The 24,543-nt window shown below is 41.2% G+C and overlaps 1 protein-coding gene across 1 annotated transcript in view; it reads left to right on the forward strand.

Annotated features, from left to right (window-relative positions):
- Positions 1–9,769: 9,769 nt before the first annotated feature.
- Positions 9,770–24,543, forward strand: part of LOC139294620 (cilia- and flagella-associated protein 46) — a 52,991-nt gene continuing 38,217 nt past the window's right edge. The window contains exons 1-17 of the mRNA XM_070916543.1: positions 9,770–9,818; positions 9,918–10,039; positions 11,224–11,355; positions 11,714–11,778; positions 12,640–12,804; positions 13,388–13,511; positions 13,864–13,958; positions 14,865–14,999; positions 15,194–15,293; positions 15,688–15,786; positions 16,220–16,410; positions 16,924–17,191; positions 17,506–17,623; positions 21,118–21,247; positions 21,793–21,917; positions 22,286–22,404; positions 24,397–24,509. Coding sequence (XP_070772644.1) covers positions 9,770–9,818; positions 9,918–10,039; positions 11,224–11,355; positions 11,714–11,778; positions 12,640–12,804; positions 13,388–13,511; positions 13,864–13,958; positions 14,865–14,999; positions 15,194–15,293; positions 15,688–15,786; positions 16,220–16,410; positions 16,924–17,191; positions 17,506–17,623; positions 21,118–21,247; positions 21,793–21,917; positions 22,286–22,404; positions 24,397–24,509 — 2,150 coding nt within the window. The remainder of the gene's footprint in view (positions 9,819–9,917; positions 10,040–11,223; positions 11,356–11,713; positions 11,779–12,639; positions 12,805–13,387; positions 13,512–13,863; positions 13,959–14,864; positions 15,000–15,193; positions 15,294–15,687; positions 15,787–16,219; positions 16,411–16,923; positions 17,192–17,505; positions 17,624–21,117; positions 21,248–21,792; positions 21,918–22,285; positions 22,405–24,396; positions 24,510–24,543) is intronic.

A 24,543-nucleotide genomic window follows, 5' to 3' on the forward strand; every position in this document is an offset into this window, starting at 1 on the left:
TAAAGTCCTTAACGTTGATAGACATGCATTAGAAGGCGCAGCTTCCCCGTACCAATATGGCGGTTGCGTTGACGTTGTGTGTGTGTGTGTGTGTGTGTGTGTGTGTGTATATTTATTAGCTAGCTGGCTACAGCTGATCTGAATCTGCTAGAAACTGCCATTGCCGTTTTGTCTACCACTGCCTGAAACAAAACATTTACATGGTAAATCTTCCACCGTCGTGACCTGCAGATGTGCAGTGCGAGAATGGAACACTTGGTAGGCATAGCAACACTACGGGTGGCTGGGCTTAGAGAATGGTCACCTAAAGACATTAGTTTCTTGGTTCCTTTGGTGTTGTACACATGACGTTGAGTGCAACGTATATCATCAGAAGACTATATTATCTCTACTGTCTATCCCACTCTTATATTAGGTATTGATTTCATGTTGTTTAGATGGCAATTGTATTTTCTGACATATAACCAAGTGCACCAGAAAGACATTGTGCAAAAAAAAAAAAAACATACATGGAATGGAGAGACGTAAGTTTATCAGTACTTACTTTGACATACCTCTTATTAAATTTGGAGTTGTTCTATTTTGAATAAGCCATGTAGTGAGGGCCAGTGGGATGCCTTATTTTGCCCTGAGGCTAGAGCCAATCTGTTGGGCAAACAGCCAAGGAGCAACTGAGAAAAGACAGAGCACCCGGCTCTAACTAAGAAACATGATGCATGAAAAAAAATAACAACATATAATATGAATACAATTCATGACTGACCCAATTTAGTCTCTTACATTTTTGCTCTTTCACACATGTAAAATTCTTCTTTTTTTCCAATCATATTGTGACAGCAGTATTACTAAGTTTTCTTGAGCACGTGTTATTTTTCTTATCATCAAAGAGAAAAAAGGGAGGAAGAGTGAAGGGTGAGAAGGGGAGGGAGGGAGCTGCTCCCTCAGAAATTGCTTCTATAATGTGACCGTGATGTGAACTTTGTCATCAGCATAGCATGTCAACAGCTCTCGAGCAAATATACTCACTGTAAAAATGATCTGATACAGCTTGATGACCAGCCGCTGACTGTCACACGCTCATGTGTTTCGACAGAAGTTAGAACACAGTCTGCTTTAAAGTATGGGAATAGGGGAATAGAGGAAAAGGAGATGAAATGAGTGTCGGGAGGGGGGGGGGGTTCTGGCTGGTTACCATGGTACCTGAGCTCAGCGATGTTGCAGAAGTATTGAATATCACTGAGGGTCCTTTTGCTTTCGATCCAACTCTTCCAGATGCAGGCTGCTTCCTCTCTCCCCCTCCTGGCAGGCGCAGCACCTGGCTGCAGAAACACATTCATACACACATTCACAAACTGATACAGCCCTTAAAATATAACAGCATGGCGAAATGCAGGTCGTCATTAGCCCAGCGTACCACCCTGTGAATGACAGGTTCCTCCTGAAATATTCACATCATTCATATCATATCACTGTCATGGCCACATGACACTGTGTATAAAACCATATTTATATAAAACCATGTTTCTTTTCTGCTTACAATTTATACATTACAGGACATGGTATAAAAAATTTTTTTTTTAAATTTAAAAATTTAAAAAAACAAGGAATCCACACAGTTGTTGGAATACCAGCATAAATAATATGAATGAACATGCAAGGGTGACATGAAAACATCAACTACTGTTTATCAAGGCAATATAAAGCATTGAATCACACAAAAACAAAGCAGGGAACGGCTCACTACAAGTGCCACTCCTGTCTACATCAGTTATATTTCCACACTTCCACAGAAGGCAGTAAATTCAACCATCGGGCTACAGCTCAAGCAAAGAATATAAGTCAGCTAATGTTAGATAACAGCAAGCATCCAAAAGCCATCAAACCAAACATTTGGTAGGAGACCAACCTACCAGCAAGCACGTCACAAATGAACAGCCGTGCTGCTGGGAAAGTCAATACAAGCTAGAAGGCGACAAACAAGCTACCTTGCCAGCATACCAGAAACCCAAACTACCAACGAACATGAACAGTTTACCTGCAAGCAATCATCAATCAACAGTCAGTTATGTAAGGTACCCGGTGTGTAGCCCTGTCACGGACCTGTCACAGGTGGCTCCTTGTTTCCCTTTAGGACCAGCAGGGAGCAGGCAAGAATCAAAGTCCAATAAACAATCCAAAAGTCCAAAGACACTGGAAACACTGGGAACACTGGGGGCCAAGACACAGCAATAACATGCACCGAACTGGCACTGGAGAGAGGGAAACACACAGACTTGAAACACGAATGACCGAGTGAACCAAACACATAAACCAGGAAGCAAACTGTGACACTCACACTGGAGCTGACAACTGCCAAATAAAACAAATACTTCATGCTTCCTTTCCAATTTCAACGCTATCATCTGTACTCTCTTTAGATTAAAAGATTTCAAACACCAATCCCATCACCAGGCCGTTTATCTTGCACAGCCATCAGGAAAGCAATAGGCTGCAGAGAAGCACAACTCTTGAGGAAGAGTAAATCGTGATGATGAGAGGATATTTTCTATGGGCAGTAAATGCAAAAGCTACGGAATATTCATGTCAGTGAACCTATGAATATGAGATATGGTTTACATTCAGGTCAAGCTGTACTGAAGCACTGTCAGGCGGCAGAAGATAGGAGGTAAAAGTGCAACCAGCGTGTGTCTTTAAGTGGTTTATTGATGCCTGTCAACAGGGGGACCCGAGTGTGGCTAATCACAACCAACACCCAGTCTCTATGCTGAGAGGACAGCTTGGAGATGGAAGGGTTGCAACCTCTCAACAAGATCATTCAGACCGGCTTATCCACCCAGCAATCTAAATGGTAACAAGACTTAAAGTCTGTGGGCATGCTGCAGAGAGACAGCTTTGCTATTCTTAGATTGCGACCATTAGCAGGGCAAGTTTCGATCCAAATGTAACGCAAATTTAACCAAATTCCCAGAAAATCAGCAAAACAAAAAGCAAATGAATGCATGTTTGCATCCACTACTGTCATGTGGCTATTAGTAGCTGGGCGCATAGAGATGAGCAGCTGGTGGCGCTAATTCTCCCAGCAGATGCTATCAAACCTTTGCAGAGGAAGAGGGTGCAACGAGACGATGTAATGCAATATAAAGTGCACATTAAAACAGGTGGATGGAAACGACGCACTCACTGAGTGAGACCTTGAATTGCCATTTCATTTCACCTCATTAGTCTTAGGGTTAGCCATTTTCTTTTTGGGAGGGGTTGTTATCTGATCTGCCCTATCAACAGCAAGGGAGACCCCCTTGATGTGGCCAGCGAGTCAGAGCTCACCAGGCAAACCTTACCGCATTGCTAGCTTAGCTCTGCATTGACTGACTCGGCTCGACTTTCATTATAGTAAGCTTAACAGTGTGCTTAGAATCAGCTGCTCAATGCTTTCGTTACCACGCTAATATGCTAATGATGGAATGCTATTGGTACCCCTTAGAAGGGTTGGACAAGTGAAAAGCTTTCCCCTTTGGTGGCGCTAGGTGATAAAGTTGGGATCATCCGACTAGAATTCATGAGATTCATACTTTGAGGACCATGAATAGACCATATTTGATAGTTCCAACAGTTATCCGATATAGACATATCACACTGGTCCAGTGTATTAGACCAACAGATTGACTGGCAGGTGGACCAAAATTGCAACCCTGAGAGTCACACTTCTCCTGTGGCTAAAAATACATCTGGTGAATGAAAACTGTCATTGATCTTCCAAGCAACTTTACAACTCATTAATCACTTCTCAAAGGATCCTCGACCTCCATCAGATACATTACGGCTTTTTAATTAGTCTGTTGAGCAATTGCAGTAAAATTAAACACTAAAACTGTCAAGTGATGATTGAAGTGTTCTAGGGAAGACCTTGCCATGGAGGACATTTTTTATTTTTGCATGGCTACGGGATAATAACACCATAAACAATGAGATAACCAACAAGCACAGTGCAATACTTTGGATCCTTTTGCAGTGTTTATGAAATGTGGAGCACTGTAGACATCAGTAGAATTCAAAACGGTGTGTGCTTTATGGATTATTTTCCCCTTGTTTTTCAGTACTAACAAAGCACCTACATAATAACATGCATTCATCTTACGTACATTAAATCTACCTAAAAATACGACTTACAGCACATATGTAAAATATATGCAGCAATACAGCTTCAGATTAATGTTTGCTTCCGTTCAACTTCATATAAATGACTAATCTCTGTGGAATGCAACCAAATCAGCAGATGCATGCTGTGAAGGATTGGGCATCGTGTCAGTTATTGCTAAGTATGCATCCAGGGTGCCATCAAATCCAATCCCCACGCTGAGGATGTTTAAACAAATCAGCGGCATCCGTCATCTCAAATGAGACCGTGAGCAGTGAGTCAATACCCTCTCATTAGCCATTTGAACACATGCTGGCGTAGATAAGAAACTGTGCGTCTGACGGTCCGGCTCTAACAGGCCAGATTATTTTCAAATGTCGAATTGTTTAAGCTACCAGATTGGGAGACCACATCATCCTGAAAGTGTGTGTGCCTATTGGGCATGGGACATTGAAGGAGTGCAGGACACATCAACTGATGGGTACAAATCCAGAGGAAATGCAACATAAACACACTAAAAAAAGATCTTGAGGGAATCAAATGTCCAAACAAAGAACCTGTAAATGATTTATTCCTCATGATGACTCAGCATTGCGTGGGGAGGGTGGTATTCTGCGCCAAAACTGCTATGAGGTGTAACAAATGCGTGCAAATGCTCCACAGCATGATTCACATTGCTAATTACCCCCATCTAATAGAAAACCTCATTCCAAAGGGGAACTGAACATTAATATATATTGATGTTTGAATGAAAATAAAAAAACATTACAGCCACATTTTTGTTTGGACAGTCAGATGATTGATTTCACATCAATAACCAGATGATTTATTGCCTGAGAGGATTTGAAATGGGCACTTGGGAAGGACTTAAAATTTAGCCTGAGGCTCATTATCCAATCAATGGGCTGTTGCTACTGTATGTCTTTTTCAAAAAACAAAAAACTGGTCTTTGGTTCTCAAGAAACTAATTATACCCAGCTCAGCGTTGGCTTTCTCTGCCAATGCACATTGAATTTTGGATTGCATTCATTTAAATCACTAACACCTACGTCTGTTTAAAATTCTATGCTGATTGAGTTGCATCTTAAATGTGGGTGGTCACAGACAACTCGCTGGTGCAGAAAACACTCACCACGCTCTGTGCATGTGCATGTGTACAGTGTGTAGGCTTGTGTATGTCTTTAGCCATGCTAGTGGCATGGCTTTAGGAATGGTGGTTGGTCTGTCAGTCCACCACTTTTGTCCAGGTTGAAATACTCCAATAACCATTAGATAGATTGCCATGAAATTTTGTACAGACATTCATGGTCGCCAGAAGAAGAAGCCCATTGACTATGGTGATGCCCTGACTTTGCCTTTGACTATTCGTGGTTTTCCTCTAGTGTCACCGTGAAGTTCACACATGGTGACTATTGGATGGACTGCCATGAAATGCCTGACCAAACACCTGCTTAAACTAATGACATTACCATCAGCCTCGGCTGTACTGCAAACGGTGACATGCCAACATGCTAAACTAAGATGGCAAACGTGATAAACATTGTATTTCAGCATGCTCACGTTAGCATTTCACTCAAAGAACTGCTCTGTCAATACAGCCTCACAGAGCTGCTATAGCATGGCTCTCCACAGCCTTACTTTCTCGGGGATTTCAAGTAACGCGGTGTGTGGTAGAGCAATGGTAGAGACTGGTCGGGGAAATTACTTCGATTCAGACCAGTGTAAATATTTTCATTAAGATGCAGATCATTTTAACGAGGCCATCAAAGACACACCACATCTTACTAATAGAATATTGATAACATTTTACCAATTTTACACAAAAACAAATTTTACAAACTTTTTTTCCCTCATGCCAGGGTGCGCTAAATCTTAATGAAGGCTATTTCTAAGTATTGCTCTCTATTGCAGTACACTCTGCTATCAAAGACAAATCTCTCTTTTCAATCATAGATGAAGTGTTCTGGCTTTTGAGTCCAAAAGCAAGTATATGTATATGTAGTATATGTATCCAAATATTAAAGTATAATGGGACTTGCGTGTATGTAGAGGGAGCACCTAGTCTTTATAAGTCAGGCTTATGTGATCACTGTTTGGCTGCCATTCTTGTGCATGTGGGCTTCACATGTGCAAAATGCTCAATTATTGATAACAATTTGAGAGTTGATCAATAATGTATTTGATCCTGCTGATTTAACATCTTAAGGATATGCTGGCATTGTGGGGATTTTCCGAAATGCTGAAAGTTATCCCATCAGGGGGCCAAATTAATGCAAAGAGTTTACTCCACACAATGGCTTTGATTCATTATGGATGAGAGTTGAACTGTGCATGTGTGTAGCTTGATGCAAAGAAATACTTGTTTTATTTGATATGTAAATGCGGCTCTAGATTTTGATTAACGGCAGTGCAATGTATCATCATTTTAAAGTGCATAGCTTTTTAAAACTTTTCCCAAGTAAAATGTATTTGATCAAAACACTGGGCAGGATAGTGTTGTCTGTGGAGTTCAATTCAACACAGTGTGAGATACCAACTGGCTGCTCTAAACATGGATTGTTAAAGGTTTTGCCACAGCTGTGAAGGCAAGGTGCTAGGCAGAACGGGGAATAGGACCCAAATGCAGACACGTGCACTGATGCAGGTAAAAAAAGGTTTTATAGCAAAAACCCAGGGGGACAAAGACTTACAGGGTTGTGAGACAGGCAGTGGTCAAAACCAGGAAAGCAGTCTTTACAGGCAAACAGATCAGGCAAGAATCACAGTCCAATAGTCCAAAGTCCAAAAATCCAAAGACACAGAGAACACAGAGAACACAGAGAACACGGGGAACACGGGGAACACGGGGAACACGGGGAACACGGGGAACACGGGGAACAAGGTGCCAAGACAAGTAACACACAGCAACAACATACAACGAACTAACCCTGGGGAGAGGGAAACACACAGACTAAATACAGAAGCCAGGTGGAGATAATGAGGGGCAGGTGAAACTAATCTGGGCAGGTGAAGACAATCACACAGGTGGGAAAACACACAAAGACAGGAAGTGAAGTAGACCGAAAAAAAGAGGGGAGTAAATTGAGAAAATAAAACAGGAAACATGAAAACCTAAATGACCAAACAAAACCCACACATGAAGCAAACGATGACAGGATTTGCATTTTCAGCGTTCTCCTTTTCATCATCTTTTGTTTTTTCGTTTTTTGTTTTAGAAAACAGTCTCATTATAACTTCTAAGTACTGGAATTAAACAGTCAATTAAAAACAGCTAACAAATCTGCTCTGATCTTGTTTATCTGAATGCATGTTTACAACGAGCTTCCTGGTGTGAAACACAGGGGCAATAGCCTTTTGGGTTTTTGCATCTATTCATCTCTGGAAAGTGCTGGGGTGATTAATGTGATTTCACTACTGGTGGTGCATCGTTTATCTTTGTACTCCACCTTGGTGTTCATCAGTGCTGCTCAGAAGATTGTGACATGCGGTTATATCCTCATTACAGCGTCTTGTGCAGTGGTCCACAGATAACTGACAGACACCGCTCATGGATTGTCACTTAACGGCATTTCAGTTTCCTTTCTCCTTTTACAAGAGACCCAAGCACGCTGCATGTAAGCAAAAGAGCATTTATGGTGGTGTGTAAACAGACACTGAATTGAACTTAAATCTGCTATTGAGCCCTAGCTGGAGCTTAGCATTTATTCATTGGACTGAACTTCGACTCACTCTTCAGTTCCTTAAATTAAATTCTGAAAAGAGTCCAGGCTTGTTATTCGTGTAATCCAAGACAGTTAAGTCTTTCTTTGTGAATGTGAGCCAATTCCTGGAGCAGCTCCAGGGACAGTGAATTAAAGTCAGATATTGTGGACACAGTGAAAATGCCCTGGCTGTTTTTTTTTTACTGGGATATTGGCACATACTCTGTCTTATAACTTTTATTATTTCTATTTTTTTTAAAAATCAAACATTTCCACTATCAGTGAGGTTTTTGCCTTGACACATTACATGTTGAAGCCTTGTTCCTGGAATCTAGATTCTTATCTATATTCATGTTGACAGATATTGGTGTAATTGTATGTACTTGTAACAATATAAAATTTTGTATAAATTCAATTTCATAGGATTATACAGCAGTGAAGAGTCTTGTAAGCCGTACAGCAGGACAGGTGTATTGTTGTAAATCACTGGATGACAGTCTGAACAAACACATTTAGCACTTTAAGAGCCTATTCATCATCATTATAGCACCATCTGTGTTGGCCAGGTTGCCTGGCTACTGACTTTGCGAAGCCAGCCACACCCTCTTCTGCTATGCTATGAATTGATTCAATCACTAACATAAACTACTTCTTCTGTACAAGAAAATAGATTGTGCATGTTTGGATTTAATCTGTTTAAATGCTCACTTACAGTATCGGTGACATAAGAAGATGCCCATCACTTATATGCAGAATTGCAGGTATGATGCACTGATATAATTATCTTACTTCATAGTTATGAGACATGTTTGAAATATATCTGTTTGAGTACACCTGACCAAATCACCTTTACAGCCCAATTACCTCTCTGTAATGTCCAGGAATACAGTATACAGGTGCTTCTCTCTAAAACTCAACAGTATACGTACAGTAAATCTCACATTGACTCACGGTTATCAGCAAAAGCTCTGTAGTTGCTCTGACAGTTGTGAAATTTTAAACAACAAATAAAAGCACCAACTCAAACCATTAAGTAGGTCAAGTGACAGAGGAAAATACATGATTCTGTCAATTAAACCTCAAACTAGGAGCCCCAAGTGCATTATGGTGAGAGCCACAGTAGTTTGCCTTGCCTCGCTACGTTGACCCCTGTCACATCAGTAGCAGTAAATAAATCATATTTGCACACTGAGTGGCCTGATTTCTAATGATGCACTTTGAAGTTGAGAAGCGTTGGGACCAGAAGCATGACGAGGTGCTGTCGTGTCTGTGTGTATGAGAGAGAGAGAGAGAGAGAGAGAGAGAGAGAGAGATTTGTAGTCTTTTTATTTCTTTTTCTTTTATTTATATCTTTTTTTCTAATGAAAATGTATTTTTAACATTAGAAAATATAAAATTTAGCTCTAGCATCAACATTTATGCCAATGAAGATTTTGGAGACTACAGTGTGTAGTTTAAACTCTAGCAGTCAGTGTAGTGTGATGCAGATAGTATGCAGAAAGTATGTGTATTTTACGTATACACGCTTTGTGTCAACCCTTTTTGTCCCATTCGTTTACCGTAGTCCAAGCCCGGTCTCTGGTTGCCTAGTAACGCTTCCTAACCACAAACACGGATGGTGGGATAGTCGCCGTAAAGTCTATAGCGTTTCCGTTGACACAGAGTTAGTTGTTGGTTAATGAAACTATTAAGTGGCATATATATTACGTTTTGTTTTTCTAATGGTTTAACAATTTCGCATTGTTGTTGACAAGCTAGTTTCAAACACCTGTACAATTGTAATGGGGTGGCGCTAACATTAGCGCTAAAACTGGCTGCCGTAACGTTAATTAGCTAGCTAACGGACAAAACTCATTATTAAACGCATAATTACAGTATACGGACGTGTATATATGTTTAATTAAACGTGTTAGCAAGTTAACTTTCACCTGATATGGACCTGGATATTCGTCAGTATCTAACCAAGGCAGAGGAGCAACGAGGTTTGTAATGTAACGCCGCCAGTTCAGGAGCAATTGCAGTTGTGACGAGTTGCAGTAAAGTGTGCCTTTGCTGTGTTTAACGGCGTGTAATGTATGTAGACTCCGGAGCTCTGCGGTCAGCCTACCATTTAATCAAGGACATGACAGCGGCTGTAAAAGGCGGACGAACTCCACGCATTGCCCCAGAGTTGTATGTCGTCTGCGCCGAAGCAGCTCTGCAGGTGAGACCGAGGCGGGCATGATTCACTGTAACGCGCCTGTCGATGCACACACTGGGTCAGCATACAGTCAGCAGGGTCGAGGCAAGGATTTGTCGCTGCCCCTGGATAAAAAGCTCTGAATCAGACGAGTGTGTGGTTAAGGACAGAGGACGTACTGTATTTTCTGAGACAGTGAGTCCCTAGGAAATAATGTCAACCTTATTATCCCTGAATTGAGATGATTAAGTCACAGTAGTACTCTGGCAATGGCACATGATGCACAACATGCACAACATGCAGCTGGTCTGGTCCAAACGTGCCGATGTCAATGCTAATTCACTCTAAACCACCTTACTGTAGGTTGCTTGGTGGAAGTATCTACAGTTACTGATACAGAAAATCATGGAAATAAAAACCTATGCAGGATCTCCTCTGCTAGAAAAGTCTTATCACAAATTTCATTATGTCACTGTTTTCGTACAGTAACTTTAGTTAGCTAAATCTAACTATTCTCTCAGTAGGGGATGGTAATACATATTCACTAATATAAACTGAATTGTCCTTGGGCAAGGGAAACATATTTGAATAATGAAACACAGTGATATTCCATGATGTGATTTTTTTTATATCATACAGCAATTGTTCCCAGTGAAAAGGCAGCTTGCCTTGAGGTTTTAGGCTTAAGTGAATGCTGAAGTAGTCCCCCATCCTCAGCACAACTACCTGTACATCACAATGTTCTTCAGTTTTCTAGAGAAGCATGAATCCCTGTTGCATAAAGACATTTTCTAACACACCGATCCAGTGTTCATCACTGTTTCAGTTGATTTATGATCTTCCAGCATGAGAAAAAAAATGAAATACTTAATCATAATGCAATTAAAAGCTTAAAAGGTATACAGTTAAAATGTCTGTTACAGAGTGCTACAATTCCATGTGAAGATTCCCTGTCTGAATTTATCTGACAATTAACAGGAGACAGCACATGACACAGTAGGGACATTCTCTAAGGGCAACAGCCTGCAATTAATGAATTATGATTCTTTGTCATGCGTAAAAAGAAAATGTGCACCACACATACATTTGTGAATCGTTTTAATTATGTATCAAATGTAGAAAAATGCTGGTGACACAATATGTCTGCAGATAAGGTTGAAATATTTATTTCGTTGGGCCTTTGTGCGTCTCTTTCTCTGTGTTTTCAGCTGAGTTGTTTGGAGATAAGCACAGCGTGTCTAAAGATGTACTTTGAAGGGAATCCGCCGGCTAATCAATTTTTATGTCGAGCCTACCTCTGCCAGGGCCAGCTGAAGTCTCCGCCGGCCACTGGGAGTGTGGTGAGGACAGTAAATTGGACACATCTCCTCAAGGGGGTTGTGTGTATTTGTGTGTCTTTGCCAATGAGTTACACCCACACACACAAACACACACACACACATACACAGTTTCTGTGGAGATATACTGTACTTATTTGCACTAAAAATTGAGCAGATATCCCAGCTTCGTAAACAACTACTATTTTTTTTCTTCAAAGCATTTTGGCCATTGTCTTTTCACAGTTTAATGCGTTTTAAAGTTTTTCTTGGTATTTTATCAAACTGTGGCTTTTATTGAGTAGTTGGTTTGTCTGATCTTTGTATGTTTGTATGATATGACATGTTCTCAATTCACCTTCTGCATTGTATTCTATTTTAGGAAGACTTTGAAGAGGCTGTGCTGTATTTTCTTAAAGCAATTGAATTTTCAAAAGCTGATCCAAGGTATGTAAGCTCTCAGAAGTGTGCTTGGATTTGTTCAAACGGTGTCAAAGAAGGTGCACCAATTTATGCCACGTACAGTTTATTGTCTCTGATAATGTCTGGCAATTGCCACTATAGTGCTAAGGTGCACCTGTGAAAACACGTAATGAAAGTGAAATATTCACAACAGGGAATGTTTCTTTAACCATGATTAGGTTATGAGGGTTCAGTCTGCAGCACAGAAATATTCAGGGCAATGAAGGTTTGATTTGCAAAGAACATTGTTGAAATATAATGCGATTCTTCATGCCTCACTCTGCCCTTTTATTCACAAGTCGATGGTATTCTGCATGACTGGAAGTAACTGTAAGCAGGGTGAAAAGGATGATAAATATAGATGTAATAATAGAAATGATGAAAGATAGCTTCTCCTGTTCCTTGCCCTGAGAGATGTGTTTGGAGATCGCGGCTCAGCCTTTGCAAGCAATCAGCACTGAATCTCTTTTCTAATGAACTCATAACCTGTCAATAAAAGGGCTGAATGAGCAGTCCCAATTAACACCAAGGGAATACATATCTAATACATCCAGCCCAGACTAATGCACAACACACTCTCTGGTGAATAAATTAGCAGCACTCAAACAGACAGTTTTCTCTAAAACAGTGGCTTGAATTCATAATTCCACTTATTTCAGATAGAAAGGCTTATACAGGGGGCTCTCCTGAGGCTCATTGGACGATGCTTAATCCACACACATTTGCAATTCACAGGACTTGGTCTGAATTGATTTGTACTAAGAGATGAAATGGCTTGCATGAGTATCATATAAATAATTCAGCATTCTCTGTTTACTTCTTCCGCATGTGGTTTGTTTCTTACAGATACTACTTCATAGTGTTCAATGCGTCAGTGCTATACTTCCAGACAGTACGTCCTCTCCTGCAGCCGGGGCGGTGCCTCCACCTGGTCCCCTCCCTCAGGCAGGTGGTCCAAAGTCTGGAGGAGGTGGCAGACCAGGACCACAGCTGGAGGGCTGAACTCATGATGCAAGTGACCCAGCAATGCTCTCCTACTTCTCTTTCATGAAGAAGTCCGGTCCTGATTCTGTCCAGTCTCACGCTGGATTCATGACGTACAGAGCTAATTAACCAGCAGTTCATTTGTGACCACAGCTTTCTGGCTCCTAGTTAATTGGTTGCCTCTGTGGAGTGAAGAATCTGTTCTAATGTAAATGTTATCTTTGTTCAGAGGACATAATGTACCATTCACGTACAGTGTAAGGTCAGTGATACAGCCATAGTATTAATAGGATTGAGTACAGTATGTCTGAAAGTCATAGCTGAGTATCATCCATATAAAGTTGATAAAAATACAATGCAATTCTACTGAACCACTGTTCAAAGGAAGGGCTATTATATTTGATTTTATTGGACTGAATTGGATGTACAGTAGCCTGGTGTGTGTACAGTAATAAAATTAAACTGGTATGTAGTGCTGTGGAGACTGTTGTTGTGAAACTCACATCGTGACCAATGTCCGTATGTTGTGGATATCCCAGTAACCCTTGCAAAACACTGTTCTTTCACACTGATAAATTATGGCTCTCCTTTGCTCTCTGTTTCTTCTCAGGCACCTGATCAAATGTCTTGTGGACTCTGGGGAAATGGAGGACGCTGCAAGTTTTGCCAAAGTTACAGAAGAATTCATCAAGTCACATACCTCACATCTTTATCCAAGACTATTTACGTTGCTGGTAAACAGCATCTCTTTGTTACTTATTAAAATGAGAAAGATTCAAGAAAAGAGTTTAACATATCCAATGTATCTCCAAAGATTCTTAACCTTTGTGATACACATTGTTAACATGATTAATGAGTTTTAGGGTGTTTTTTAGCATCAAACAGGAAAATTGTCTGTCTTTTTGTTGCATCTCCACAGATTGTGTAACCAGAATTCTGATTTTATCAAGGTTTAACCCATTCCTCACCTGACCCTATTTATAAAATCTACCCCTATCCTATTCTAATTGAGTTTAATTAGAAATACAGTAGAGCTTGGGTTGATAAATAAAGATTTCTCATACCTTCTACCTCTTCTCTTCTTAGGTACATCACAGGTTGACAGATGGTGATGTCCTCATTGAAGTGAGCAGGCAGTGTCCTACCTTAGCAGTCATTTACAAAATACAGGAATTGAAAAAGTAAGGGAGGTTTCTGTGTTTTATCTAAGCAAAGTTTTTTTTCTGCTCTGCTATTGTGGAGGATTTGTTTTGCCGAAAGCACTGTTTTTGTGCTGTCACGACGAAAGCCCATTCCATCTGTCTGCAGCTAAGATGAAGAAGTTGTACTATAGCTGTAGTTGTCCAAGAAATGACCCCTTTGATCTACTCTAATAATGTTTTTAAAATACTGTGGAGGCAAACTTGTGTTTGAAAGAATATGATATATTGATTGATTGCACGTTGGCTTTTGTTGAACGCTTCTTGCTAATAATAGAGGCAAGTTCAATCTTAACTTTTATCAGTTGTGAGCTTATTAATTGTCACACCATGGTCATGATTTGTGCAAAGTTTTACCATTCTGTATTTGCAACCTGCAAAGTGTATTTTTAATATATGCCATGTTTTCTTGAGCTGTAGGACTTACAGAGGGATATTGATGTGTTTCGGATCCCGAAGCTTTTATACCTTCAGCCAACTTGGAAGCTCTTCAAACATTAAACCTGATCCACTGGCTCTCAGCTTAGCCTGTGGCGTCCCATAGTGGGCAGGTTTATCGGGCTGCCTGCGTACATTAATGGTGTAATACCATGGCTTCTGGTGTGGCATAGTACAAACCCAGTCCCAGTCCCCACCCCCCTTTCTGCAGGCATGTTCTCAACATGTCAGAGCTCCTTATGGCTCTTCAGCTCAGCTATAAACGTTGACAGCATGACTCAGTCTAACCCTGCCATCGTCAGCATCATATAGGTTATTTTGCCTCAGGTTTATGCACTGTTTGGTGTGAGTATATAAGAGGGCGAATGGAAATACAGATGCATGCATACTCTTGGATGTATACGTGTATGTATATTAATGTACACAGACAGGTTTCCATGTTGTTTGTAGCAGGTTGGAAGAAGAAAATGAGGATGAGCCCACAAAAGCAGAGCTTGAGCAGATTTTCCATCTCCTGGTGGATTGTACTAAAGTATCTGCTACTCCTGTGAGCTCCAGCTCAACACCCATCGAACCAGCTGACAGGTCTGTGACCCAAAGTGTCCCAAACAAATCTCCTACCCGACAAGCTTACCTTTGTTGCTCCCTGTCCTCCTCCTAAACCTCCCGCGACCATGAAACCACATACAGTGTGGATATCCCAAGGGCTGCACATGACTCAGATTACTGTACTGAAGTGTTGTGCATCGTATAAATTATGTTTTATCTGGGATTTGCAGAGTTGCCTTCCTCCTGGAGTTGGCTCTGCTGGCCTTGCAAATGAAGCATGGGAAAGTAGCTGCCGACTGTTTGAAAGAGCTCAAGACGGCGGGAGGCGTTGTGAGTGTCCGCTGTTCTCTTGAAACCTCGGGCAGCAGCGCGGCTCCATGCTGTAGCCGTACATATTATAGAAACATGCAAATGTAGGCATGGAATTTGACATCCCCTCTTAAGTAGGCACTTGACAATAGATGAGATCAATTAGCTGAGCCCATGCCCAAGAGCTAAAGAGGTTGCTGCATTTTTAATTACTTTCAGCGATGTAGAATTTTTTCATAGAAAGATGTATAGCTTTTTCATAAATTTGCCCTCTTTGCTTTGTGCATTGGGTGAAATGATAACATAATTAGCAACATTGCACGTGCAAGGACTTGCAATATGAGATATGTGTCATCCTCTCTCCCATCCACTGCTTATTGCTGACTTGAAATCCTTTGTGTATTTGTCTTTTCAGAGTATTGGCCAACGCATAATAATGGAATGTGTCAACTGTGAAATCAGCCTCCTGAAGAGAGAGGCGAAGATGAATGACTACTCCAAAGCCAGTGTGGAGGTGCTCGATCATATGCCTGAATTATCAGCTGTGTGTTTCTGCCGCATGTTACAATGCAGGCAGTGGACACATGGGCAGAGGCTTGATTAACTGTTCAATAATATTTTCTCATTCTTTGCTTAAAGGCAGTAAATCCTTCACTTGAATAGGTGTCCCTGCTTTAAGGAACTGCTAACCCATCTAGAAGTCAAGAGTTTCAGTGGAGACTTTTAATTATTTAACATACAATCGCCCCAATATATTTGCAGGAGTATTTCCTCTCTGACAAGAAAAGGCATCTTGAGGGAACTAGGATCATGTCATTTCATTTTGTACCATATAATATTTTGGTGTCAAAACTGTCACGTTGTCATTATATTGATATTGATAAGTGATAGAAGTGCTGTGCTGTCATTGCTACAGGGAAGATTCTCAATCTGTTGTTATCCAACAGATCCGTCTGAAGGAGATAGGCAAGCTGGATCAGTGGCTGCAGACTGCAGTGAGGGAGGGGGACCCTCAGGCCATGCAGGCGGTGTGTGCTATCCAGTGGAGCTTCTGCTTGCCCCTCTTGCAGCATAACCTCAGGAAACGCATCAAGACACCTCTGCTCAGTGTGGCCCAAGTACTGGAAGACATGCAAAGGTTTCCAGCCTCTTCAAATTCATCATGATACATGGTTATGTGTGTGTGTGTCTGAGGGCTTTTCAGTTTGTATTTATGGTCCTGTTTGCTCTTCAGTCAACATATGTGTGGCTGTGCTAAGGAGCACTATTTTTAAATACAGTATACGGCATGGTATCAGTATGGTCTGTTATAGCTGAAATGATGTTTTAATGTATAGCTTGAATAATGTTTTAGCGGTAATGCAGACTGTTAAACACTGTTTTGCAGCTACATATACATTTTTACAAGGATTACCTTTAAGCTTTGTGGAAAAACACTTGCAGTATATTTATGGGTTTTACATTTGGGTCAAGAAAAATACTTTTCAGGTTTCTTTCACTGTTGTCTTTTGTTACAATTTCTGAGAGCCAAAATTGAGGTGTTCTTCAAGATGACATAAGTAGATATCATTAGTATGTCCCAATTTTGAACTTTGGTGTCAGCCCTACAGATTTATGTTCCTTTGTAATATATATTATGTTATTTTTACAGTATGTGGCTAGAGATGCGCTGTCAAGTCCACTCAGAGCTGGCAGTGATTGAGGAGGAGGAGGGCCGCCTTGAGGCTTCCTTGACTCAGCTCCGGAAAGCCATGCTGCTGGATAACGGCACGCAACGAGAACGCCTGTCGTCAGCTTTACACCTCCTACAGCTCAGAGGGACGCTCTACCAAACGCCCCCCCGGACCGAGGATAAAGCCGCTATGCTTCTGCAGCAGGTTTTCAGCCCATCTGTGTCAGACAGTCTAATATTACAAAATGCAACAGTTCTTAGCAATCTTCAGCAATCATATGTAGGTACAGTGAAAGAGATGAGCATCCGATCCCTCCAGTCCTGTTGCAGGATGTTTGGGTGTCAAAGTAAAATCAGTCTAACAGTTAACTCGCATGCAGTGTGCAGGTTTAATGAGACAAGTGTAATTTGTATGCCATAAGACAAAAATTCAGTGTGTTTTGATGAATTGTGTTGAGCCCTAAGTCACAGAGGAGAGTATGCCTGCTTAGAGGACTGTAAGTACTGCATGGCTACAAGTTAACATCCAGTCTGATATCCAACCCGCCCTCTCTTTCTCAGGCCAGGGACATGCAGTCCCAAGATAAGACAGAGAGTCGTCCCGTCCTGATTGCTGTGGGTCTCCTTTTGGCCCCTGATGATTTCCAGATGGTGCTGGATGCAGACAACACCTCCAAAAGTACAGATTTCTCTTCCTTGCTTTCAGTTTTTACGTAGATGAAATAACATTTTTCTTAACACATCTCTGATTTGCAAGAAGATCTTCTCCTGTAGGGGTAGCTTGAAACACACGTCCATATTTACTAAGCCTTTTGTATCTGCACCAGAAATTTCATTAAACTTTCATACGGTAAACTGTATGATACGTCTTATCTGGGGTATATTCTGCAGGCAAAGTGCACTTCTCTCCATTATGCATATACATTTAAGGGAGGAACGAGAAAATCTTAAAGTATCTGACTATTTTATAGCATTAAACAATGCGGGGGCAAGGACAGGTGGTTTTGTGCTCATTATACTTGAACTTTACACTATGTCAACTGTAAAATGACTAATTTTATTCTTTTGATAAGACATTTACATTTGCTCTGTTCTTTCAGCTCTTTCTCTCTTTCTTACAGTGCATCCGGAAAGTATTCACAGCGCTTCACTTTTTCCACATTTTGTTATGTTGCAGCCTTATACCAAAATGGATTAAATTCATTTTTTTCCTCAAAATTCTACACACAACACCCCGTAATGACAACGTGAAAAAAGTTTTTTTGAGATTTTTGCAAATTCATTAAAAATAAAAAACCTGAGAAATCACATGTACATAAGTATTCACAGCCTTTGCTCAATACTTTGTTGATGCACCTTTGGCAGCAATTACAGCCTCAAGTCTTTTTGAATATGATGCCACAAGCTTGGCACACCTATCTTTGGGCAGTTTCACCCATTCCTCTTTGCAGCACCTCTCAAGCTCCATCAGGTTGGATGGGAAGCGTCGGTGCACAGCCATTTTCAGATCTCTCCAGAGATGTTCAATCGGATTCAAGTCTGGGCTCTGGCTGGGCCACTCAAGGACATTCACAGAGTTGTCCTGAAGCCACTCCTTTGATATCTTGGCTGTGTGCTTAGGGTCGTTGTCCTGCTGAAAGATAAACCGTCGCCCCAGTCTGAGGTCAAGAGCGCTCTGGAGCAGGTTTTCATCCAGGATGTCTCTGTACTTTGCTGCATTCATCTTTCCCTCTATCCTGACTAGTCTCCCAGTTCCTGCCGCTGAAAAACATCCCCACAGCATGATGCTGCCACCACCATGCTTCACTGTAGGGATGGTATTGGCCTGGTGATGAGCGGTGCCTGGTTTCCTCCAAACGTGACGCCTGGCATTCACACCAAAGAGTTCAATCTTTGTCTCATCAGACCAGAGAATTTTGTTTCTCATGGTCTGAGAGTCCTTCAGGTGCCTTTTGGCAAACTCCAGGCGGGCTGCTATGTGCCTTTTACTAAGGAGTGGCTTCCGTCTGGCCACTCTACCATACAGGCCTGATTGGTGGATTGCTGCAGAGATGGTTGTCCTTCTGGAAGGTTCTCCTCTCTCCACAGAGGAACTCTGGAGCTCTGACAGAGTGACCATCGGGTTCTTGGTCACCTCCCTGACTAAGGCCCTTCTCCCCCGATTACTCAGTTTAGATGGCCGGCCAGCTCTAGGAAGAGTCCTGGTGGTTCCGAACTTCTTCCACTTACGGATGATGGAGGCCACTGTGCTCATTGGGACCTTCAAAGCAGCAGAAATTTTTCTGTAACCTTCCCCAGATTTGTGCCTCGAGACAATCCTGTCTCGGAGGTCTACAGACAATTCCTTTGACTTCATGCTTGGTTTGTGCTCTGACATGCACTGTCAACTGTGGGACCTTATATAGACAGGTGTGTGCCTTTCCAAATCATGTCCAATCAACTGAATTTACCACAGGTGGACTCCAATTAAGCTGCAGAAACATCTCAAGGATGATCAGTGGAAACAGGATGCACCTGAGCTCAATTTTGAGCTTCATGGCAAAGGCTGTGAATACTTATGTACATGTGATTTCTTAGTTTTTTATTTTTAATAAATTTGCAAAAATTTCAAAAAAACTTTTTTCACATTGTCATTATGGGGTGTTGTGTGTAGAATTTTGAGGAAAAAAATTAATTTAATCCATTTTGGAATAAGGGTGTAACATAACAAAATGTGGAAAAAGTGAAGCGCCGTGAATACTTTCCGGATGCACTGTAGCTTTCTCTGCACTCATTGTGCTGGGTTTGGTACACTGTGTTTTTGTGCTGTTTCTTTTTCATTTCCTTTGAAGTTAATTTTCTGTTGGATTAATGATATAAATAGGTCTACAGATCGGGAGATATTATAGATTAGTATTAATAAAACGTGGCAAACTGTGGCATACATAAATGTTTTGGAATCTGGTAAGTTCATGAATGAGGTTTTTTTTATTTTTATGAGCTTGTTGATTTCAGACAAATCCCATTCTCCTGCGCTGAGCACAGAATGCACCTGGAAGGCAGACCTCTGCACTGATTGTCTGAATGTCACAGGGCAAAATGTGTGCGCGCGGTCTCGTATGTGAATTTGTCTTTTGGTCTTTAAGTGTGACAGAAGGTCTTTTAGATTGAACTTTGTTGCTAGGTTGGGTATGATGTCTCAGAGAATCAGCGTGTGTTCCTGTGTAGCTCACAGCGAAGCCCCATCAACTGTGTGCAGTGGCTCATGGAGCAGAGGGGCCTGAGCTCGGGGAGAGCCTTTGATCTCAGACTCATTCCAGGCTCCTTGGTCCGCAGCATCAAATGAACATTCAGCGGTCCTAATGACCCCGGGAAGAACTCGCCTCTGACAGCTAGTTAAAGGGCTTCTACTGCATGCATGGGTTAAAAGCTTTGGTCTATGGAGGCACCTCTTGTTTTTGTCCTCCAGCATCCCCTAGACGACGACAATTAAGCATTGTGCTCTGAGCTTCAAAGCCAGCACACCAAGTAACCCTTGAGACTAGAAGAATTAATTAGTTGCAGCATGTTGCCACAATTTTGTATCGTTCCTCAGATGTTCATCAATGAGAGGTGTGTGCCTGAGAGAGTGTGTGTCTGTGTTTGAACTCCAGGGTGAGCACACAGGCACTGGAGCATTTTGCTTCTTTGAAACACTGGAGTCAAAGTCACAGACCTCTTTTTATAATTCAGTCCATGGAAAAAAAAATGCTTGAATATCCCTGTTGCTGCAGATGGGTCTGAATGAAGATCTGGAATATGCGTCTTTGTTGTTTTTTGTTTTGTTTTGTGTTTTTTGTCTTACATGTCTGCCTGTTTGAAAGAGTTGGCAATGTTGGAAATGGACCATTTACTCTTGTAGTCCCTTAGTTGTCTTTCCTTTTGCTTGCATGGAAATTACATAATAGTCATAATAATCATTATGTAATTTTCTCCCAAGGAGAACATTCTCACTATGCACATTTATTCCATGTTCTATGTGGGATAGACAATTATTTGAGCCTAAGGAGTTGTGCAGCAGGATGACTAGACTTTTTGTTATGCATGCTTGCCTGAAAGTTGTATTGATTCATTATTTAGAGAGAAAGCAGAAGCTTTTCCAACCACATTTATAAAGTTTCGACTTATGTATTCAGTACTCAAACAATTGTCTAGTTCCCGTAGGCAGTCTCGGATCTGGACCAGTGGCTCAGCTCTCTGCTAAGGCTCAGCATCACTCTACATCTGTACGGAAGGTGGACGGACACCTGGCCAGACAAGGAGATGACACAGACAACACGGAGAGGTGTGTGTGTTTGTACATTTACATGTATTCATTGTGACTTTACATGTATGTGTATGAATACAAGTGAAAGCCTTTTTTCCTTAGTAATTACTTTTAGTTGTCAGGCTTCCCAGAAACCCAGTTGGAAAATTGCCTATATAATCAGCCTTTTATGCCTTGTTGAATTTATTTCTCCTTGCTGTTACTGAACATTAGATATTATTATGATTATGAATGTGTGATCTCTTGATCCTCTCTGCAAGGTTGTTGTGTGAGGAGGCTGCAACCTTCTATTACGTCTCCTTATTCATGGCGTGTAGTTAGTATAGTTCTTCCTGTCTACCGACACCATTACAGTAAAAAAGTGTGCACATCAAAAATGTCAGGCTTAATGGTTAGGAGAGAGCAGAGTCATAAGGACTTGAAGAGTTCCCAAAGGAAAGGTTTATTATTCATGCATCAAACAAACAACTTTAAGTCGTACACAGTGTGCTGCTGTGCCCTTGCCCTGACCTCCACCTTTCAAAAAGGAATCATCATCAAGTTTTCTGTTTTTTCTGTTCCAGGGTAAAGCTATGGGCAACACTGGTGAAGACAGCCAGGAAACGGGAAGTTTGGGATGTGTGCCGAGCTGCTTGTCAATTTTGTTTGCTTTACGATGATGGGAGGTGGAAGATTTCCAAGACTGACAGTAAGATGATGAATGATCCTTAGACTGACGGTAAAACAAGAGAAATATTCCTAAAACCGAGGGAGAGGGTATTAGAGAATTAGAATGATTTAAAGAGAAAGCACAGGCTTAGATATACAGTATAACTGCTGTGTGATCTAGCTTGTAAAACTGCTCTGTTATCATTGCAGGGTAATTAAATGGCCTAAGCTCATTGTTCATCACGTGTAAATCAGATTCATAATGATATAACGGATCTGATTTACATGAGGTATAATTTGGTTATAAGTACTACGTATTAAAATACACGGGTGAATAGAAAGTAGTGTTAGGAGAGGATTGTTGTCATTGAGAGAATTCACATCACAGATTTTTTCAATTTCATCCAGAATGCAGATGCTCGGAGGGAGAAAGCTGCGCAGAATGTCCTCACAATTGCAATGGAAGCCAAACCTGCGTGAGGGACTTGTTGCGACTTTTAGCTGAAATTCGTTTCATCAGTGCTGAGGTGTGTGCTCACGAACTCATGCCTCCTAATACACACATACACACACTTTTCATATGTTGTTACAGTAGTATTAACACATTTACTGGATAAATGTGGTTGGTTGACTCAGTATTTGCAGACAAAAACAAAGCCAAGACTTTGGGCTATAATGTAATGTCACCCACTTACCAAGTGGGCCCCACCTCGGTCTCACCTTGTTTCTAAGTTTAGCTAAGACCGGCTAATCGGCTCAGCTTTGTCTTCAGCTAGTTAAAGGGACCTGATGAACATGAGGGACTGGAACTGGAAGACAACATGAGACCTCCTGCTGGGGGAACTAGAGACGATGGTTACGTCCGATGGTCCAGCAGAGAGCAGAGTAGGAGAGAACTCTCCATGCACCGAGAGGCATGAGGGAGAGCGCACAGTTAAAGCACCACAAATAACAATCGCAATCAGTCATAGAAAAGCGAGGGACGTCCCACAGATAGAAACGAATGAAAGAGCAGGGGGAGTTAACAGATAATTAGAATAATCTTTCAAATCAAACATCTGAAGATATGAGTGGAACTTTTTGTTCTTGAAACTGCATTTATAACATTTTTTACTCAAACGTAGCTTAACCATGTCATGTGATATTCTACTTCAGAACACACATTGCTGGGAGCACTACAGAAAACTGCAGATGAACGTCTGATATCCAGGAATTGACATTACAGACACTACCGCTGACTATCCGTGTAACAATTTGGCAGCAATGTAGCACACTGAAAGCCATATACTAGGTTTCAACCTAGTTTTGTTTAGTGTCGATCCGTCTTCGGTTAAAGTTGTAATCCTAAAGATTTCAGTCCCGGTTGATTTGGCGACACCTGTGGTTACCTTGGAAACAGCCAGCATCGTGCATCGTGCTTTGTTTCCCATGAAGGAAATTTGAATCCAGCATTGGAATGGCGGATTCTGCCGCTACCAATAAAAACTACTGTACAGAAAGGTAATTACAGAATGTTAAGTACAACGAATGGCTATTTCTGAAAAAAATGCCATTTCATGAAAATCTTGAGGACTTTAAATGGGGACCTATACAATACAGGGACACAAACACATTTTCTGGTGTTGAAAATGATAGAGAGTTACACTTTTATTCTGCAGTTCAGACACAAAAACTTTCATTGTATCCCTTTTCAATAATTAATACTAATGTACATAATTTACCAAGAGCAGTGGAAAGATTACATTCCCATATTCAGGGCTACCAGCTTTTTATTTCAAGCTTATTTGAATGCAGGTGTTTTTGTACTGAGGTGTTCATGTTCACAAAAACTTCTTCTTCTCAGAACTATCTTAGATCATAGGAATATTATATTTGATTTTTCTTCTTTTGGAATACGAGATTAGGAACAAAGACTGCTTGCGGTAGTAGACATGCATTATGGGATTTTTAACAAGCCCGTGAGGTAGATGTTGATTGGTTGGAGTCAGAGACTGTTGTGCTTGTCTTATGAGCTTGTCTTATTGTGTAATCCCACTTCCCATCAAGCCTGCAGCTCTGAGTCTTTATTAAATCTATAGAGATGATAACATGACAGCACTTTGAAGAAAAGGGAGACAACTATCCACAGAAACTACATGACTTTGCCAAAAGTGACCCACACTGTAGCCTCTCTCTGCTTGCTCCTCTCATGTATCTCTCTCTCTGTTTCATGACACATGGGTATTATTTTTTGAGAAGTGGGTTATAATTCATTAATTTAAAAGATACTTATGTCTCAGTCTGATGATGAAGACAGGTTCCTCTTGTCTTACCTGAGTTGTCTGCCTCTGGAGTAAAATGCTCACCATCGTTTCTTTTGTCTTTGATCTGCTACAACTGAGCATTAATGGCTCTAGAGAAGCTGTCAGTCCCATAGCGGGAGGTCTTCTCTTCTCCTTTTATTATGAAGTTGTCAAAACGAGATATCAACTAATATTATCTTTTGGGGCTGAGAAATAAATGTGTTCTGTCTTGCTCAGGCCACTGTCCAAAAGCTGCTAACAGAGGGGGTGCAGCTGAACAGCCCTGCTGTCCCCGCTGTAGGGAGAGAGGTGTGTGTGTCTGAAGAGGATCCACACTGGGTTGTTTACAGGTGAAAATACAATATGCAAACACATGTGTGAGTG

The sequence above is a fragment of the Enoplosus armatus genome, chromosome 12, assembly GCF_043641665.1.
Source record: "Enoplosus armatus isolate fEnoArm2 chromosome 12, fEnoArm2.hap1, whole genome shotgun sequence".
Classification (NCBI taxonomy): Eukaryota; Metazoa; Chordata; class Actinopteri; order Centrarchiformes; family Enoplosidae; genus Enoplosus; species Enoplosus armatus.